General features: G+C 53.1%; 1 protein-coding gene across 1 annotated transcript; it reads left to right on the top strand.

The window, feature by feature from the left end:
* Window positions 1–756: 756 nt before the first annotated feature.
* CPT1C (carnitine palmitoyltransferase 1C) lies at window positions 757–14,464 on the top strand (the record flags this gene model as incomplete). Its single annotated transcript, XM_032761970.2, has 16 exons — window positions 757–1,044; window positions 1,643–1,744; window positions 1,823–1,960; window positions 5,057–5,134; window positions 5,351–5,458; window positions 5,558–5,642; window positions 6,248–6,443; window positions 6,569–6,751; window positions 7,853–7,958; window positions 9,029–9,145; window positions 10,810–10,974; window positions 11,213–11,347; window positions 12,304–12,456; window positions 13,212–13,325; window positions 13,449–13,541; window positions 13,973–14,464. Coding segments are annotated over 16 exons (2,247 nt in total), but the record flags the coding sequence as incomplete, so codon positions are not given.
* Between the last annotated feature and the right edge of the window lie 6,669 nt (window positions 14,465–21,133).

Raw genomic sequence — 21,133 nt, 5'->3', positions numbered from 1 at the left:
TGGTGGTAGGCGCCTGTAGTCCCCGCTACTCGGGAGGCTGAAGTAGGAGAATTGCTTGAACCCGGGAGATGGAGGTTGCAGTGAGCCGAAATCGTGCTACTGCACTCCAGCCTGGGCGACAGAGTGAAACTCCATCTCAAAAACAAAACATGCCGGGTGCGGTGACTCATGCCTGTAATCCCAGCACTTTAGGAGGCCGAAGCAGGCGGATCACGAGGTCAGGAGATCAAGACCATCATGGCTAACACGGTGAAACCTCATCTCTACTAAAAATACAAAAAATAGCCAGGCGTGGTGGCGGGCACCTGTATTCCCAGCTACTCTGGAGGCAGGGGAATGGCGTGAACCCGGCAGGTGGAGCTTACAGCGAGGCAAGATAGCGCCACAGCACTCCAGCCTGGGCGACAGAGCAAGACTCCATCCCAAAAACAAAACAAAACAAAACAAAACAAAACAAAAAAACGCTGATTGCTGGACCCCACCCCGAGAGATTCTGGCTTGTTAGGTCTCAAAGGGGCCCAGGAATATGCATTTCGAACAAGCTCCCAGGCAGTGCTCCCAGGAACCACAGTTTCAGAACTATTGCCTTAGAATAGTGATAGCTGGGAGGAAAAAGTGTCCCCTCAATAGAAATAATGGCTGTCATTTATTAAACACCTACCAACTTCCATGGAAAGTGACTTTGGAAGCTTGGTGCTGCCACAGTGGGAGGGGGCTGGAGGGGGTGACAGAACTCACACCTACTAAAATGACAAAAATGGGTTTCTCTGTCTGACAGCCAAAAGGTCAGCGCAGCGGCTGGAGGGGGCTGGAAGGGAGGGAGGTTCTGAGGCCAGAAGACCCAGGCCCAGCCTCTGTTTCTCTCCCCGCAGGGGTGGACAACACCACGGGCTCCGGGGGGTCCTGGCAGCCGCGCTGTTTGCCTCGTGTTTGTGGGGAGCCCTGATCTTCACACTGCACGTGGCCCTGAGGCTGCTTCTATCCTACCACGGCTGGCTTCTTGAGCCCCACGGAGCCATGTCCTCCCCCACCAAGACCTGGCTGGTATGGGAGGGGCATGGCCCTGCTCAGGCTCTCCTGGGACCCACTTATCTATTCCCCTCTCTCTGGGTCTCCGTCCCCCTCTCTCTCTGGGATCTCTTTCCCCGGGTCTCGTCCCCTCTCTCTGGGTCTCTGTCCCCCTCTCTGGTTCCTGCCCCCCTCTTTCCGGGTCTCTGTCCCCCCTCTTCTGCCCCCCTCTCTCTGGGTCTCTGCCCCCCTCTCTCTCTGGGTCTCTGTTCCCCTCTCTCTCTGCATCTCTGTCCCCCTCTCTCTGGGTCTCTGTCCCCTCTCTCTCTGCGTCTCTGTCCCCCTCTCTCTGAGTCTCTGTCCCCTGGCTCTGGGTCTCTGTTCCCTTCTCTCTCTGCATCTCTGTCCCCCTCTCTCTGGGTCTCTGTCCCCTCTCTCTCTGCGTCTCTGTCCCCCTCTCTCTGAGTCTCTGTCCCCTGTCTCTGGGTCTCTGTTCCCTTCTCTCTTGGGGTCTCTGATGCTCTTAAGTCTCTGTGTCCTTTTCTTTGGGTTTCGGTCCCACTGTCGACCCCTGCCCCCCTCAACTCCCTGGCCCCGGTGAGGGGTTAATGACCCGGTAACTCCTCCTCCCCAGGCCCTGGTCCGCATCTTCTCCGGCCGCCACCCGATGTTGTTCAGTTACCAGCGCTCCCTGCCACGCCAGCCCGTGCCCTCTGTGCAGGACACCGTGCGCAAGGTGGGCCCGGGAGCGCGCAGACGGGATGGGGCGGCAGGGGCGGGCCGGAGGCGTGACCTGCCGTCTTCTCCCCTTTAGTACCTGGAGTCGGTCCGGCCGGTCCTCTCCGACGAGGACTTCGACTGGACCGCGGTCCTGGCACAGGAATTCCTGAGGCTGCAGGCGTCGCTGCTGCAGTGGTACCTGCGGCTCAAGTCCTGGTGGGCGTCCAATTATGTGAGTCCCGCCACTGCCACCAACGCCCCACCTGAAAGGCTAAGGTTGTGAGCTCGCCCTGCTAAACTTGCGAGTTATACGCCCCGCCCCACGACACGCCCACAACCCACACGCCCCCGGCCCCCAAGGGTCAATACACTGAGCCCCGCTCACATACATCTATACCCTAACCTCAACATTTATATATATATATATTTTTTTTGAGACGGAGTCTCGCTCTGTCGCCCAGGCTGGAGTGCAGTGGCGCAATCTCGGCTCACTGCAAGCTCCGCCTCCCGGGTTCACGCCGTTCTCCTGCCTCAGCCTCTCCGAGTAGCTGGGACTACAGGCGCCCGCCACCACGCCCGGCTAATTTTTTGTATTTTTAGTGGAGACGGGGTTTCACTGTGGTCTCGATCTCCTGACCTCGTGATCCGCCCGCCTCGGCCTCCCAAAGTGCTGAGATTACAAGCGTGAGCCACCGCGCCCAGCCATACGCTCTCTCTCTATATTTAATTTTGAAGTTTGGGGTATAGATGCTCCAATATTCTGAACTTCACCCTTGATCTTCCAAAGTTTGAACCAGAATTCCAGGACTTAGGCCTGGCGCAGTGTCTCACACCTGTAATGCCAGCAGGTTGGGAGGCCAAGGCAGGCAGATCACGTGAGGTCAAGAGTTCAAGACGAGCCTGGCAAACATGGTGAAACCCTGTCTCTACTAAAAATACAAAAATTAGCCGGGCGTGGTGGCGCATGCACCTATAATCCAAGCTGCTCGGGAGGCTGAGGCAAGAGGACTGCTTGAACCCAGGAGGCAGAGGTGGCACTGAACTGAGATCACGCCACTGCACTTCGGCCTGGGCCACAGAGCGACACTCTGTCTCAAACAAACAAACAAAGACAAAACCAAAGGAGTTGAATGGTGAGGAGTGGTGGGAGAAGCCTGAACTCCAGACTGAGGATCCTGGACTCTTTCCTGGGGGTACTAGGGAGCCATGGGAGGGTTTGGAGCAGGGAAGGGGCAGGGTCAACTTTGGTGTGGGGGAAAGACTAGGGGGCGGAAGGCTGCAGAGGAAGCTACCATGGTGAGACCTACCATCGTAGGTCATTGAGACGCTGGGCTCGAATGAGAAAAGCTGTGGTGAGAGTGAGAGGGGAAGGGAGGAGGGTCTGCGGCAGATCCCCACGGGGCAGCGATATGGAAGGCTCAGTTGGTGAAACCCAATGAAGGGGACGAAATATCTGGAGAAGTAGAAGGGAATGCGGGCCTTGCTTTTCTGGTTAAATATTTTTTTCTTCACACTTTCGGACAAGATTCTGCTTACACACACACACACACACACACACATTTCTTTCTTCCCTTCCTTCCCTCCTTTCCTACCTTCTTTCCTTCCTTCCTTTTTATTTCTGACTCCTTCCTTCCTTGCCAGGTGTAGTGATGGACCATCTCAGTCAGCAAGTCCACCTCCAGTTCACTTCTCCTGCCTCAGCCTCCCACCTGGAAGTTTCTTTGTTTGTTTTGAGACAGAGTCTTGCTCTGTCCCCCAGGCTGGAGTGCAGTGGCGCGATCTCCGCGCACTGCAAGCTCCGCCTCCTGAGTTCACGCCATTCTCCTGCCTCAGCCTCACGAATAGCTGGGACTACAGGCACCCACCACCACGCCCGGCTAATTTTTTTTTTGTATTTTTAGTAGAGACCGAGTTTCACCATGGTCTTGATCTCCTGACCTAGTGATCTGCCCGCCTTGGCCTCCCAAAGTGCTGGCATTACAGGCGTGAGCCACCGCGCCTGGCCTTTTTTTTGTATTTTTGTATTTTTAGTAGAGATGGGGTTTCACCGTGTTAGCCAGGATGGTCTCGATCTCCTGACCTCGTGATCCGCCTGCCTCGGATTCCCAAAGTATTGGGATTTACAGGCTTGAGCCACCGTGCCTGGCCTCTTTCTTTCTCTATCTTTCTTTTTCTCTCTCCCCCTCCCTCCCTCCCTCTCTTTCTCTCTCTCTCTCCTCCCTCCCTCCTCCCTCCCTTCCTTCCTTCTCTCTCTCTCTTTCCTTTTTCTTTCTTGGAAGGGGTCTCACTCTGTCACCCAGGCTGTAGTGCAGTGGCGTGATCAAAGCTCACTGCAGCCTTGACCTCCCAGGCTCAAGCCATCCTCCCATCTCAGCCTCCTCAGTAGCTGGGACTACAGGCATGTGCCCCTAAGCCCGGCTAATTTTTAAACTTTTTCATAGACATGGGGTCTTGCTATGTTGCACAGGCTGGTCTCAAACTCCTAGGCTCAAGCTATCCTCCCACCTCAGCCTCCCAAAATGCTGGGATAACAGGCGTGAGCCACTGCACCCGGCCTGTATATTTTATTGTACCTCCAAGCCAACTGCCAGTGATACACACACCATTTTTTTTATGTACAACAACAACAACAAAAAACCCTCCAAGAGCAGCTAAACTGTGACACAGTGCTTTCTTCTGTGTTTTTGTTTGAATTTTATCATGGTATTGGCAAGGCCACAATTTTCACGTATTTACACATATATATATTATTTCACATATTTATTGTTTTATAAATTTTACATTTATGTTCTGTTTTTCTATTTTTGGGGGACTGAGTTTCACTCCTTGCCCAGGCTGGAGTGCAATGGTGCGATCTCAGCTCATTGCAACCTCCGCCTCCCGGATTCAAGCGATTCTTCTGCCTCAGGCTACCTAGCAGCCGGGATTACAGGTGTGCACCACCACGCCTGGCTAATGTTTGTATTTTTAGTAGAGACAGGGTTTCATCATGTTGGCCAGGCTGGTCTCGAACTCCTGACCTCAGGTGATCCACCCACTTAGCCTCCCAAAGTGCTGGGATTACAGGCGGGAGCCACCGCGCCTAGCTGTACCTTGTTCTTTCCACCAGCTATGTAATATTCCACTGTCGGAGTGTAACAGGGTTTCGCTAACTGATCCCCCATGGATGGATTTCTAGGTGATTGCTAGTTACTGACTATGGTGGCTGACTTCTTTGGCTCTATCCTCCCTGCCTGACACAAGAACATCTGGGGCCCTCCCTGTCCTACTGTCCCTCCCCCAACAAGGCCCCAGCCCCTCATTGTGTGTCTCCCCACCCCGCTCCTAGGTCAGTGACTGGTGGGAGGAATTCGTGTACCTGCGCTCCCGAAATCCGCTGATGGTGAACAGCAACTATTACATGATGGTGAGAAGGGGAGGGGTGAGGTTCATAGGCCCCAGGTCTAGGGTTGGGGTACCTGGGTGGAATGTGACGGTCATGCTCAGTGACCTGGATCTAGACGCACCGTCTGCGATTCATCATTCCACCCTCTTTTGGGGTCAGGACCTGTATTTGGGTCAGTGGCTCCATCGGGGCAAACCTGACCCCGGGTGTTTTGCCATCCCCTTTCCTGGTCCCCAGGACTTCCTGTATGTCACACCCACGCCTCTGCAGGCAGCTCGCGCTGGGAATGCCGTCCACGCCCTCCTCCTGTACCGCCACCGCCTGAACCGACAGGAGATACCCCCGGTAAGAGGGCCCCAGTGGGCTGGGGATGGAGGTGTGGTCCTGTGGCCTTTGGGCCACGTGGGTCCTGGAAGGCAGCTCACAGCCCACGGTTTCCTGCAGACTTTGCTGATGGGAATGCGCCCCTTATGCTCTGCCCAGTACGAGAGGATCTTCAACACTACGCGGATTCCAGGGGTCCAAAAAGGTGAGACCCTCTCCTGTCCCCACTGATGGAGGCAGAACACTATAGTGGCTAAGAGCATGTTTTCTGGAGTCCGCCTGCCTGAGCTGGGAACTATTGCTTCCTTGCTGTGTGATCTTCTGCACGTTATTACACTCTCTGAGCCTCAGCTTCCACTAAAGTGGAATAATAATTGTACCTAGGGGTCGGGCGCAGTGACTCATGCCTGTAATCCCAGCACCCTGTGGGGCCGAGGTGGACGATTGCTTAGGCCAGGAGTTCGAGACCAGCCTAGGGCAATGTAGTGAGATCTGGTCTATATACAAAATTTAAAAATTAGCCAGGCATGGTGATATGCGCCTGTGGCCCCAGTTACTCGGTAGCCTGAAGTGGGAGGATCACCTGAGCCCGGGAGGTTGAGGCTGCAGTGAGCTGAGATGTCACCACTGCACTCCAGCCTGGCGACAGAACGAGACTTTGTCTCCAAAAACTAAGTAAAGTCCTAGGGTGCTGATGATTACTAGGGTACTTTGAACAACTGACGACACCTAAGAAGTATATAATAAATGGTCACTATTTTTATGTGTCTGGCCTTCCTGCCCCCATGCTTCTGCCAATGCCACCCCTAGACTACATCCGCCACCTCCATGACAGCCAACACGTGGCTGTCTTCCACCGGGGCCGATTCTTCCGCGTGGGGACCCACTCCCGAAACAGCCTGCTTTCCCCGAGGGCCCTGGAGCAGCAGTTTCAGAGAATCCTGGATGATCCCTCACCAGCCTGCCCCCACGAGGAACATCTGGCCGCTCTGACCGCTGCTCCCAGGTAAGGGTCGGGAGTTAGGGGTCAGGGCTGTCAGAGACTGCCAGTGTCCTGAGGCTGTGGAAGGGCAGGGTGGGGCCAGGTGGCGGCTGGGCAGGATGGACTCAGGCACATCCCGGGCCCTCCAGGGGCACGTGGGCCCAGGTGCGGACATCCCTGAAGACCCAGGCAGCGGAGGCCCTGGAGGCGGTGGAAGGGGCCGCTTTCTTTGTGTCACTGGATGCTGAGCCCGCAGGGCTCACCAGGGAGGACCCGGCAGCGTCGTTGGATGCCTACGCCCATGCTCTGCTGGCTGGCCGGGGCCATGACCGGTGAGTGAGTCTTGGGATGGGGCCCCCAGATGTGGCACCCGAGAATCCAGTATCAGACCTAAGACCCCCGATGGCAGACAGCCAGACCCTGGAGCCCACACCTGCAGAGTCTGCGGACCAGGGGCTGCATAGAGCTGAGGACCCCAGACCCAGTGCCTTGGGACCTGGAGACCTCTGACCTGGGGAACCCCTCGACCTGGGACCCAAGACCTATAACCCAGACCCAGTGACCCCCAAATCTGAGACTCTCAAACCCCTGAGCTGGACCCTCAGACCCAGAGAACTCAGCATCACAGACCCAGAGACCCCAGATCTGAGGACCACCAAACCCAGGACCCCTAGGCCCAGGGACCCCAGACTTGGCAACCTCAGCCTCAGAATTTGAACCATTCAATCCTCAGGCCTTAATGCAGGCACCCCAAATCCATGGCCCCAGACCCAGACTTCCAGACCTAGAGATTCTCAAGCCTGGCAGGCATCACTGAATTCCTAGGCCCCAGGGGGGTCCCGCTGACCTCCCAGCACCCCCAAAAGCCTTGAACCTTCCTCAGCAAGTTCCCTAAAAATCTCCAAACTCCAGACTGGGCATGGTGGCTCACGCCTGTAATCTCAGCACTTTAGGAGGCTGAGAGGGGCAGATCACCTGAGGTCAGGAGTTCGAGACCAGCCTGGCCAATGTGGTGAAACCCCATCTCCACTAAAAATGCAAAAATTAGCTGGGCATGGTGGTGCATGCTTGTGATCCCAACTCCTTGGGAGGCTGAGGCGGGAGAATCACTTGAACCCTCAGCTACTTGGGAGGCGGAGGTTGCCGTGAGCCAAGATCGCGCCACTGCACTCCAGCCTGGGCAACAAGAATGAAACTCCATCTCAAAAAAAAAAAAAAAACAACAAATCTCCAAACTCTGAATCCCAGACATGTCTTGGAGACCTCCAGGGCCACTACTGGGGACCCCCAATGGTCCTAGAGATCCCCATACCAGCACCCCAATGGATTCCTACATCTGCCCATCTAGACAACCCCCTCAAGTCCCACAGAAAGCACTCTGAGGTCCCCCTGCTCCTCGCTCTTGGTAACCCATCTGAACTCTTCCCCAACAGCTGGTTTGACAAATCCTTCACCCTAATCGTCTTCTCTAATGGGAAGCTGGGCCTCAGCATGGAGCACTCCTGGGCCGACTGCCCCATCTCAGGACACATGTGGGAGGTAGGGTGGCCAGCCCTCCCTGGTTCTGGGGACCCCCGCCCCGTCTCCAAAGACCATCCTCTCCAGCGCCTTAGTGTCAGAAGAAAAACTGAGGCTTGGCCGGGCACGGTGGTTCATGCCTGTAATCCCAGCATTTTGGGAGGCCGAGGCGGGCGGATCATGAAGTCAGGAGTTCGAGACCAACCTAGCCAACATAGTGAAACCCCGTCTCTACTAAAAATACAAAAAAATTAGCCAGGCATGGTGGTGTATGCCTGTAATCCTAGCTACTCGGGAGGCTGAGGCATGAGAATCGCATGAACCCGGGAGGTGGAGGTTGCAGTGAGCTGACATTGTGCCACTGCACTCCAGCCTGGCGACAGAGCAAGACTACATCTCAAAAAAAAAAAAGAAAAGAAAAAGAAAAACTGAGGCTCAGGGAGAGGCAGAGGCTGGCCCAGGGTCACCCGGCAAAGACCTTCCTTTGATGAGTTGGTAACTGGGGCTCAAAGAAGGGAAGTGATTTTCCCAGAGTCACACCGTGAGGAGTTACAGAACAAGAAGATGACTCCAGGCTGGGTGCAGTGGCTCACGCCTGTAATCCCAGCACGTTGTGAGGTCAAGGCAGGAGGATCACTTGAGCCCAGGAGTTTGAGACCAGCCTGGGCAACATAATGAGACCCTGTCTACAAAAAACATTCAAAAAAAAAAAAACCTAGCCAGGCATGGTGGCACATGCCTGTGGTCCCAGCTACTCCGGAGGCTAAGGCAGGAGGATGGCCTGAGCCCAGGAGTTTGAGGCTGCAGTGAGTTATAATTTCACCACTGCACACCAGCCTGGATGACAGAGCAAAACCCTGTCAAAAAAGGAAAAGAAAAGAAGTACAAGGACAGTAAACGCCAGTTGAGCACTGGTATTGGTCCTGTTCTTGATGAACATGAACCTGAGACCGCGTCTGTGAATATCAGAGGTTTCTGTTTCTCAGCGACTGCCCCCTACCCGAAAAAGGGCTGTATGAAAAGAGGTCCCGGGTTAGATGGCCTCAGTCCATAGGGAGGAAGGGACTCTAACAGCCTCTGGTTGCCCACAGTTCACTCTGGCTACAGAATGCTTTCAGCTGGGCTACTCAACAGACGGCCACTGCAAGGGGCACCCGGATCCCACACTACCCCAGCCCCAGCGGCTGCAATGGGACCTTCCAGACCAGGTGAGGCTGGGTTTCTGGGCCTCTCCTCTAAGTCCCAAGATTCCTAGCCTTGACTTCAAACTCATCCCCACCCCCAATCTGAACGCGAAAACCAACCCCATTCCTACCCCCAACCCGAAACCCATGCTTCCCCCACCCCCAAATCAGGCCAAGTGCATCCACAACCTCAAACCCCAACATGAACCTCATCCCTAGCCCCAACTCCAACTCTCCTCCCACTGCCAATCCCATCCTCAACCCCAACCCCATCTTTACCTGTTTCAGACTCAAAAACCACCACTGTCCAACCCCAGCACCAACCCCTACTCCATTTTCCTTCCAAATCCATCTCCATACCCAATCCCATCCCAACACCACCTGAATTCACTCCCATGTTCACCCTAACTCCACCCCATACCAAACCCTAACCCCATACCCAACACCAACCCGTACTCAGCCACGACCCCACCTCCAATGACAACCCATGCCCAACTCATCCCATATGCAACCTCAACCCCATACCCCACCCCAACCCCACTGCGTACTCAGCCACAACCCCACCTCTAACCACAACCCATGCCCAACTCGAATTCACTTCCCCGTTCTATTCCCAAACCACTCTCAGTCCCTCCTCCATCCCCATCCCCATCCCCAGCTTCAACTGTGGCCCAACTGCAATCTTGTTCCAGTCTACACTACCATCCCTATCCCCATCTTTTTTTTTTTCCGAGATGGAGTCCCGCTCTGTCACCCAGGCTGGAGTGCAATGGCATGATCTCAGCTCACCACAACCTCCGTCTCCTGGGTTCAAGCGATTCTCTTGCCTCAGCCTCCTGAGGAGCTGGCGTTACAGGTGCCCACCAACATGCCCGGCTAAATTTTTGTATTTTTATTTGGCCGGGGTCTCAAATCCTGACCTCAGGTGATCCATGGTCTCCCAAAGTTTGATTATAGGATGAGCCATGACCTGGTTTGAGACGGAGTCTTGCTCTGTACCCAGACTGGAGTGCAGTGGTGCAATCTCAGCTCACTGCAACCTCTGCCTCCTGGGTTCAAGTGATCCTCCTGCCTCAGCCTCCCAAGTAGCTGGGACTACAGGCACATGCCACCACGGCCAGCTAGTTTTTTGTATTTTTAGTAGAGACGGGGTTTCACCGTGTTAGCCAGGTTGGTCTTGATCTCCTGACCTCATGATCTGCCCTCCTCGGCCTCCCAAAGTGCTGGGATTACAGGTGTGAGCCACCCACTCATTGTCCAGGCTGGAGTAGAGCAGCGTGATCTCGGCTCACTGCACCCTCTGCCTCCTGGCTTCAAGCAAACTCCTGGTTCAGCCTCCTGAGTAGCTGGGATTAGAGTCATTGGCCACCACGCCTGGCTAATTTTTTTGTATTTTTAGTAGAGACAGGGTTTCATCATGTTGGTCAGGCTGGTCTTGAACTCCCGACCTCAGGTGATCTGCCCGCCTCGGCCTCCCAAAGTGCTGGGATTACAGATGTGCGTCACCATGCCCAGCCCCATCCCCATCTTTAGTCTCATCCTTCAATTCTCTTCTCTTCTTTGTCCCCATTTCCATATTCTGTCGCAACCTTAACTCCACATCCACCTTCGCTTCCAGCCTTATTCCTGGCTTTCACCCTACCCCCATCTGTAACCCCAACTACTCCTCTTCCCTCCTCCTCTGGCAGATCCACTCCTCCATTTCCCTAGCCCTGAGGGGAGCCAAGATCTTGTCTGAAAATGTCGACTGCCACGTCTTTCCATTCTCCCTATTTGGCAAGAGCTTCATCCGACGCTGCCACCTCTCTTCAGACAGCTTCATCCAGATCGCCTTGCAACTGGCCCACTTCCGGGTCAGTTGGGTTCCCCAACCACAGCCCCCTCAGGGTCTCAGTCCACCCGAGCCCCCAAGACCTGCCCCTCCACAGTTCCTTGTGGTCGTTGCCATTGCGGGTCGGCCATCTTGAATTCTCTCTCCCAACCATTGTTGGGCTGGCTGGAGGAGGCTGGAGGTCTGGACAGAGATAGGTCAAGTCTGCAAGATTTCCTGAGCCCAGCTGACAGACTCCTCTTCTCCTCCCTGTCCCCCAGGACAGGGGTCAATTCTGCCTGACTTATGAGTCGGCCATGACTCGTTTATTCCTGGAAGGCCGGACGGAGACCGTGCGGTCTTGCACGAGGGAGGCCTGCAACTTTGTGAGGGCCATGGAGGACAAAGAGAAGACGGTGGGTGCAGGCCTCGCTTGAGGCTTCAGTCATTTCTGTGTACTCACTCATCCACTTGCAAACATCGATGGGACCCAATGAAGCCAGCCTTCACGAGGGGCACAAGGGACAAGGGATGAATCGGACCTGGCCTCTGGCTTCAAAGAGCTCAGTGATGGGGGGGAGACAGCCCAGCATAGGGTGATACCTGCTTTCATGGTGGTCTCACAGGGCACTGGGGGAGCGCCCCAGAAGGAACCCCGTTTCTTTTTTCTTGAGATGGAGTCTTGCTCTGTCGCCCAGGCTGGAGTGCAGTGGCACAATCTTGGCTTACTGCAACCTCTGCCTCTCAGGTTCAAGCGATTCTCATGCCTCAGCCTCCTGAGTAGCTGGAATTATAGGCACCCGCCACCATGCCCAGCTAATTTTTTTTTTTTTTTTTTTGTATTTTTAGTAGAGACAGGGTTTCACCACGTTGGCCAGGCTGGTCTCGAACTCCTGACCTCAGGTGATCTCCCCGCCTCGGACTCCCAAAGTGCTGTGATTACAGGCGTGAGCAATGCGCCTGGCCGAAACTCCATTTTTACAACGTAACTCTGCCCATTTAACCTCTTTGTGACTTGTGACCTTCCTTTGCACCATTCCCTGTACGCTCTCTGCCCAGATCCCACCTGCCCCGCACCTCTGCTCCCTTGCCCTACACCTAGCCCCGCACCTACAAAGTATTGTGCTTCCATGGAAGGAGTTTGGGCTCTGGGGCCAGACACACCTAGGAACCCGCCTGGCTCTCCCTGGCTGTGTGAACCTGGCCAAATGATTTCCCCTCTCTAAGCCTCAGTTCCCTATCTGTAAAATGGGGTTGATATTCCCACCTTGCAGGGACGTGGCAAGCTCGGTTGAGGCCAGATGTGCTGCAGGCCCAGCACTAAGTCAACTTCCTGTCTTTCCATGACCTGTGACCTCCGTGGGGACCCCAGGACCCACAGTGCCTCGCCCTGTTCCGCGTAGCAGTGGACAAGCACCAGGCTCTGCTGAAGGCAGCCATGAGTGGGCAGGGAGTCGACCGCCACCTCTTTGCGCTGTACATCGTGTCCCGATTCCTCCACCTGCAGTCGCCCTTCCTGACCCAGGTTGGGGCACAGGGAAAGGGTTAGAGGGGGAAGTGGGAGACCATGGAAGAAGGGAGAGGTTTCAGGGAAGGAGGGTGATGTTGAAAAAGGACCCATCAAGGCCACGCGCGTGGCTCATGCCTGTAATCCCAGCAGTTTGGGAAGCCGAGGCAGGTGGATCACTTGAGGTCAAGAGTTCGAGACCAGCCTGGCCAACTTGGCGAAACCCTGTCTCTACTAGAAATACAAAAATTAGCTGGGCATGGTGACGGGCACCTGTAATCTCAGCTACTTGGGAGGGCTGAGGCAAGAGAATCCCTTGAACCCGGGAGGCGGAGGCTGCAGTGAGCTGAGATCGCACCACTGCACTCCAGCCTGGACGACAGAGCAAGACTCTGTCTCAAAAAAAAAAAAAGGAGGGTGATGTTGACAAAGGATGCAGAGAAGTCAGTTGTGGGGACGGCAAGGCAGAAGGCGCAGAGGCAACGGGACAACGGGAGCAGACAAAAGGGGAGAGGGTCAGTGGGGTGGGGATAGGAGGAAAGGGCGTGGTCAGAGGACGGGCGTGGTCCGAGGGAGAAGAGGAGAGGGACGTGGGTGGTGAGACGATTGAGGGGCGTGGCCAGATAGGGCAAGGCCAGGAGAAGGGCGTGGTCAGGGAGAAGGAGGCCCGGATTTACGGGTGAGAAAAAGCCAGGGATGCAGGGAGGGAAGTGGAGCCAAGGGCCGGCCCTGCAGCTCTCTGTCCTGCACATGTGATGGGCTCCTGTCCTCAGGTCCATTCGGAGCAGTGGCAGCTGTCCACCAGCCAGATCCCTGTTCAGCAAATGCATCTGTTTGACGTCCACAATTACCCAGACTATGTTTCCTCGGGCGGTGGATTCGGGCCTGTGAGTAGAACTGGGGCGCGCTGGCCCCTAGAGGAAAGAGGGGGCTGGGGGCCTGTACTCCTGCGATAGTGGGGGTGGAGGGGACCGGAGCTATTTTCTTCCCTTCACTCTTTCTGACTTCAGGCTGATGACCACGGTTATGGTGTTTCTTATATCTTCATGGGGGATGACATGGTCACCTTCCACATCTCCAGCAAAAAATCAAGCACAAAAACGGTGAGACAGACGTGTATACCCACCAACTCCCTCTTTCCTCAGGAACCAGGAGTCCAGGCTCCCAGCCCCTCCTCCCTCAGACCCAGGAGTCCAGGCCCCCAGCCCCTCCTCCCTCAGACCCAGGAGTCCAGGCCCCCAGCCCCTCCTCCCTCAGACCCAGGAGTCCAGGCCCCCAGCCCCTCCTCCCTCAGACCCAGGAGTCCAGGCCCCCAGCCCCTCCTCCCTCAGACCCAGGAGTCCAGGCCCCCAGCCCCTCCTCCCTCAGACCCAGGAGTCCAGGCTCCCAGCCCCTCCTCCCTCAGACCCAGGAGTCCAGGCTCCCAGCCCCTCCTCCCTCAGACCCAGGAGTCCAGGCCCTCAGCCCTCTTGTTTCTCAGCCTCCAGGATCCCATCTCCCAGCTTTCCCTGGCTCTGACCTGTTCTCCTTCCAGGATTCCCACAGGCTGGGGCAGCACATTGAGGATGCACTGTTGGACGTGGCCTCCCTGTTCCAGGCGGGACAGCATTTTAAGCGCCGGTTCAGAGGGTCAGGGAAGGAGAACTCCAGGCACAGGTGTGGATTTCTCTCGCGCCAGACCGGGGCCTCCAAGGCATCAATGACATCCACCGACTTCTGACTCCTTCCAGCAGGCAGCTGGCCTCTCCGGGCAATAAGCATGAAATTGCCACAGCTGGCTGATACAGGACAGGGGCAGCCAGTTTGGCAACCGCACATCCAGGCCAATAAAGATGTGTGAGCTGGGTGGGTGGTGTCTGCTATGCTCTTGGACAGGGCAGGGGTGGAAGAGGTGAGGACCAGGGTGGAGGAGGACAGAAGTTCTCATCCATTCCCAGGTCCACCCAGGGATTCCCAGTTGCAGTCACAGCTTCAACCACAGCCTGGAACACCTGCCCAGTGTACTTCATTTCCTGTGGGGAAAAGAAAGAGATCAGATTGTTACTGTGTCTGTGTAGAAAGAAGTAGACACAGGAGACTCCATTTTGTTCTGTACTAAGAGAAATTCTTCTGCCTTGAGATGCTGTTAATCTATAACCTTACCCCCAACCCCGTGCTATCTGAAACATGTGCTGTGTCAAACTCAGGGTTAAATGGATTAAGGGCTGTGCAAGATGTGCTTTGTTAAACAGATGCTTGAAGGCAGCATGCTCCTTAAGAGTCATCACCACTCCCTAATCTCAAGTACCCAGTGACACAAAAACTGCAGAAGGCCGCAGGGACCTCTGCCTAGGAAAGCCAGGTATTGTCCAAGGTTTCTCCCCATGTGATAGTCTGAAATATGGCCTTGCGGGACCCAGCCCGACACCTGTAAAGGCTCTGTGCTGAGGAGGATTAGTTTAAGAGGAAGGAATGCCTCTTTGCAGTTGAGACAAGAGGAAGGCATCTGTCTCCTGCCCGTCCCCGGGCAATGGAATGTCTCGGTATAAAACCCGATTGTATGTTCCATCTACTGAGACAGGGGAAAACTGCCTTAGGGCTGGAGGTGGGACATGCAGGCAGCAATACTGCTCTGTAAGGCATTGAGATGTTTATGTGTATGCATATCTAAAGCACAGCACTTGATTCTTTACCTTGTCTATGATGCAGAGACCTTTGTTCACGTGTTTATGTGTTGACCTTCTCCCCTCTATTATCCTATGACCCTGACACATTCCCATCTCTGAGAAACACCCAAGAATGATCAATAAATACTAAGGGAACTCAGAGGCTGGTGGGATCCTCCATATGCTGAACGCTGGTCCCCTGGGCCCCCTTATTTCTTTCCCTATACTTTGTCTCTCTTTTTCAAGTCTCTCATTCCACTTAATGAGAAACACCCACAGGTGTGGAGGGGCAACCCACCCCTTCAATATCCAGCTTCATTCATACCAAACCCAACCCTCCAAGGCCAATCCCAATCAAACACAACCTCACAAGTTCTCCTGAGCCTAATTCCTGCTGCCCCGACACCACTGTCCACCTCAAATCCATCTCCAGGCCGGGCGCGGTGGCTCACGCCTATAATCCCAGCACTTTGAGATGGTCACGAGGTCAGGAGATCGAGACCATCCTGGCGAACACTGTGAAACCCCATCTCTACTAAAAATACAAAAAAATTAGCCAGGCATGGTGGCGAGAGACTGTAGTCCCAGCTACTTGGGAGGCTGAGGCAGGAGAATGGCGTGAACCCGGGAGGCGGAGCTTGCAGTGAGCAGAGATCACGGCATTGCATTCCAGCCTGGGAGACACGGTGAGACTCTGTCTCAAAAAAAAAAAAAAAAAAAAAAATCCATCTCCAAACCTAAAGATCCAGCCACCCCAATTGACAATCCTCTAACGAACCCACCAAACTTTTTATTACCCAACCCCAACTCCAGCCATTTCTTTTTCTTTTTTTGAGATGAAGTCTTGCTCTGTCACCCAGGATGGAGTACAGTGGCGCGATCTTGGCTCACTGCAATCTCTGCCTCCTGGGTTCAAGCAATTCTCCTGCCTCAGCCTCCCGAGTAGCTGGGACTACAGGCATGTGCCACCATGGCTGGCTAAATTTTTTTGTATTTTTACTGGAGACGGGTTTTTGGGTTTTCACCATGTTGGTCAGGATGGTCTTGAACTCCTGACCTCAAATGATCCACCCACCTTGGCCTCCCAAAGTGCTGGGATTATGGGCATGAGCAACTGCGCCTGGCCTTCTCCTGCCATTTCAACCTCTTCCTCAATGACGGATTCAGCTCCCATAACTAGGAAATGCACTGCCCAGTGCCCACCACCCTAACTGCTGCCATCATTCTAGCAATCAGCAACTCCATGATGCCACACCCCACTATACACAACTCAATTCGAACCACACAACCAACACAACCTCCAACTCCAAGCTCCACCATCCCCACCAAATATCCCTTCTCATTTCCACCATAACCCACACTTTACCTTGACCCATAGTGATGACTTTATTTTATTTTTTTTTTTTTTGAGACAGAGTCTCGCTGTGTCGCCCAGGCTGGAGTGCAATGGTGTGATCTCGGCTCACTGCAAGCTCCGCCTCCCAGGTTCATGCCATTCTCCTACCTCAGCCTCCCGAGTAGCTGGGACTACAGGCGCCCGCCACCACGCCCAGCTAATTTTTTGTATTTTCAGTAGAAACGGGGTTTCACTGTGTTAGTCAGGATGGTCTCGATCTCCTGACCTCGTGATCCGCCCGCCTCAGCCTCCCAAAGTGCTGGGATTACAGGCGTGAGCCACCGCGCCCGGCCGGTGATGACTTTAAACACCATCATCCCCGAGCACACCTTCACTGTGCTCCACCACCCCCACCATTACGATCTCCACCAGCCCAACTACAGTCTTCAACACCAAACCCAATCACCCACCCCACCAATACCACGGTTCCAACACACCATCAATCTAACCCTCATTGCTTCTGAGTCAAACAATAATACAACCCAAAAACAAAATCAAAATTCTAAATGGCTCAACCTCTACCAGCCCAACCTCCCCAGCCAGACTGCCAACTCTGTGATGGTTTAAAAAACGTCCACAAGTGGGGGCCGGGCACGGTGGCTCATTCTTGTAATTCCAGCACTTTGGGAGGCGGAGGTGGGTGGATCACCTGAGGTCGGGAGTTTGAGATCAGTCTGACCAACATGGAGAAACCACATCTCTATTAAAAATACAAAATTAGCTGGGCGTGGTGGTGCATGCCTGTAATCCCAGGTACTTGGGAGGCTGAGGCAGTAGAACTGCGAACTGCTTGAACCCGGGAGGCAGAGGTTGCAGTGAGCTGAGATCGCGCCATTGCACTCCAGCCTGGGCAACAAGAGTGAAACCCTGTCTCAAAAAAAAAAAAGAAGTGACTAGGTCACAAAATACATTGTGGCTTTCTTTTCGCTGGGCACGGTGGCTCACACCTGTAATCCCAGCACTTTGGGAGGCCAAGGCGGGTGGATGACGAGGTCAAGAGATGGAGACCATCCTGACCAACATGGTGAAACCCTGTATCTACTAAAAATACAAAAATTAGCCGGGCATGGTGGCATGTGCCTGTAGTCCCAGCTACTCGGGAGGCTGAGGCAGGAGAATCACTTGAACCCGGGATGCGGAAGTTGCAGTGAGCTGAGATCATATCACTGCATGCCAGCCTGGCAACAGAACAAGACTCTGTCTCAAAACAAAACAAAACAAAAAACACATGACACTGTGGCTTCCTTCTTGCTCTGTTTCTCAATCACTTGCTCTGGGGGAAGCCGGCCACCATGTCATGAGGACACTCAAGCTGCCCATGGAGAGGCCCATGTGGTAAAGAACTGAGACCTCCTGCCAACAGCCAGTGAGGCACACATGAGTGCGCCATCTTGGAAGCAGATCCTCCAGTCCCAGTCAAGCCTTCAGATGACTGTCACCTGACTGACATCTTAACCACAACTTCATGAGGGACACTGAGCCAGAACCACCTTAGCTAAGCTACTTTTGATTTCCTGACTTTTAGCAACTATGTGAGATAATAAATGTTTGTTAATTCAAGTTGCTATACTTTGGGGTAACTTTTTTTTTTACACAGAAATAAAGAATACAAACTGCAAACACCTTAGCCTTAACCCTCATATTCTTTTTTAAAATTTACTTTTATTATTTATTTTTTTGAGACAGAGTTTTGTTCTCGTTGCCCAGGCTGGAGTGCAATTGCACAATCTTGGCTCACCGCAACCTCCACCTACCCAGGTTCAAGCCTCTCGAGTTCAAGCCAAGTCTCCTGCCTCAGCCTCTCGAGTTAGCTAGGATTACAGGCATGCGCCACCATGCCTGGTTAATTTTGTATTTTTAGTAGACGGGGTTTCTCCATGTTGGTCAGGCTGGTCTAGAACTCCCAACCTCATGTGATCTGCCCGCCTTGGCCTCCCAAAGTGCTGGGATTACAGGCATGAGCCACCATGCCCGGCAATTTTTTAATTTTTAACTTTTATTTTTATTTTTTTGAGACAGGGTCTCCCTGTTGCCCACGCTGGTGTCAAACTCCTGGAATCAAGGGATCCCCCCACTGTGGCCTCCCAAAGCCACTGTGCCTGGCCAACACAACTCTTAATTTTGGATTCCATTTCCAAATCCATCCCTGTGGTGCACAGGCCCTGAACTGACCCCCAGTGATCTACACCTTGGCATCCACACGTCTGTGTAATCTTCTGGAGTGTAGTGGTATCTGTCACTTCCTTCCCTACAATAGAATATGGCAAAGGAAATGGGTTATCACTCTGTTAATTAGATCTCGGTTCACTGCAACCTCCACCTCCCGGGTTCAAGCAATTCTCCTACCTCAGCCTCCTGAGCAGCTGGGACTACAGGAGCACACTGCCATTCTCGGCTTTTTTTTTTGAGACAGAGTCTTGCTCTGTCACCCAGGCTGGAGTGCAGTGGCGCAATCTCGGCTCACTGCAAGCTCCGCCTCCCGGGTTCACGCCATTCTTAGTTGAGACTACAGGCGCCCGCCACCGGGCCCGGTTATTTTTTTATTTTTTTAGTAGAGACAGGGTTTCACCATGGTCTCGATCTCCTGACCTCGTGATCAGGGTTTCACCATGTTGTCCAGGCTGCTTTCGAACTCCTGAGCTCAGGCAATCTGCCTGCCTCAGCCTCCCAAAGTGCTAGGATTATAGGCATGAGCCACTGTGCCTGGCCCACGGATTTTTTTTTTTTTTTCCCCAGAGACAGGGTCTCAGTCTGTCACCCAGGCTGGAGAGCTGTAGTGCAATCATAGTTCACTATAGCCTCAACCTGTGAGCTCAAGTGATTCTCTTGCCTCAGCCTCACAAGTAGCTGGGGCCACAGGTGCCTGCCACTACACCCAGCTAATTAAATTTTTTTTTTTTTTTTTTGTAGAGACAGGGTTTTGCCATATTGCCCAGTCTGATCTTAAACTCCTGGGCTTAAGCAATCCTCCTACCTTGGCCTCCCAGTGTTAGAATTACAGGTGCGAGCCACCACGCCTCATCAAGAAGCCTTCTTAACAAGGAACTGTGTGTGGCTGAGGGCCACTTCCGGACAACAACCAGTAAGACCCTGGGACCCTCAGTCATACAGCAAAAAGGAAATGAATTTTGCCAACAACCTGAGGGGGCTTGGAAACAGATCTTTCTCCAGATGAGTCTCTGATGAGACCACAGCCCTCTACAACATGTGGATTGCAGCAGGGGAAACACTGAAAGAGAAAATGTAACTAAGCTCTGTGCCCAGATTTCAGACCTATGGCAATTGTTTTTTGTTTGGGTTTTTTTTGTTTGTTTGTTTTTGAGACAGAGTCTTACTTTGTCACCCAGGCTGGAGCACAGTGGTGCAATCACGGCTCACTGCAGGCTCAGCCTCCGAGGTTTAGGCAATTCTCACACCTGAACCTCCCGAGTAGCTGGGACTACAGTTGCATGCCACCATGCCAGGCTAATTTTTGTATTTTTTGTAGGATGGGGTCTTGCTATGTTGCCCAGCCTGGTCTTGAACACCTGGACTCAAGCCATCTGCCCACCTAAGCCTCTCAAAGTGTTGGAATTACAGGCATGAGCCACTCTGCACATGGCCTCTCCTGTTTTGTCTTCAGAGCATCTTTTTTTTTTTTTTTTTTTGAGACACAGTTTCACTTCCATCACCCAGGCTGGAGTAAAGTGGTGCAGTGACGTGATCTTGGCTCACTGTAACCTCCGCCTCCTGGGCTCAAGCGATTCTCCTGCCTCAGCCTCCCCAGTAGCTGGGATTACAGGCACCTGCCACCACACCCAGCTAATTTCAAAGCATCCTTCTGGGGAGCTGCACATCATCACAGAGCCAGGGGCTTTGTGAAGTCATGTTGGCAAGCAGAGATGAGCAAACACAGCTTCTAACGTTTCCTTCTTTGTCTCCCAACTCGTTTCTGCTTCCATCTTCCTATGATGATCTCCACTGCCTCAAATCTCTCTCTGCCTTTCTCTTCCAAGGTCACTTGGCATTGGATTGATGGGCCACAAAGATGATGCGAGATGATCTGGTGTCAAGGTCTTTAAGTGCATCTTCAAAGACTCTGTTAATACTGAGTGTCGCCGGGTGCACTGGCTCACGCCTGTAATCCTAGCACTTTGGGAGGCCAAGGTGGGCAGATCATGAGGTCAGGAGTTCGAGACCAGCCTGACCAACATGGTGAAACCCCATTTCTACTAAAAATACAAAAATTAACCGGGTATGGTGGTGCATGCCTGTAATCCCAGCTACTCAGGAAGCTGAGGCAGGAGAACTGCTTGTGTGTATATATATATATGTGTGTGTGTGTGTGTGTGTGTATATATATGTATATATGTGTGTATATATGTATATATGTATATATGTGTATATGTGTATATATGTGTATATGTGTATATATGTGTATATGTGTATATATGCATATCTATGTATATATGTATATATGTATATCTATGTATATATGTGTATCTATGTGTATCTATGTATATATGTGTATCTATGTATCTATGTATATCTATGTATCTATGTATATCTATGTATCTATGTATATCTATGTATCTATGTATATCTATGTATATATGTATACCTATGTATATCTATGTATATATGTATCTATGTATATATGTATCTATGTATATAT

Source organism: Hylobates moloch, unplaced genomic scaffold (genome assembly GCF_009828535.3).
Source record: "Hylobates moloch isolate HMO894 unplaced genomic scaffold, HMol_V3 SCAFFOLD_12, whole genome shotgun sequence".
NCBI lineage: Eukaryota > Metazoa > Chordata > Mammalia > Primates > Hylobatidae > Hylobates > Hylobates moloch.
Note: the sequence above shows the minus strand (reverse complement) of the source record. Positions and strands in the feature narration are given on the sequence as shown.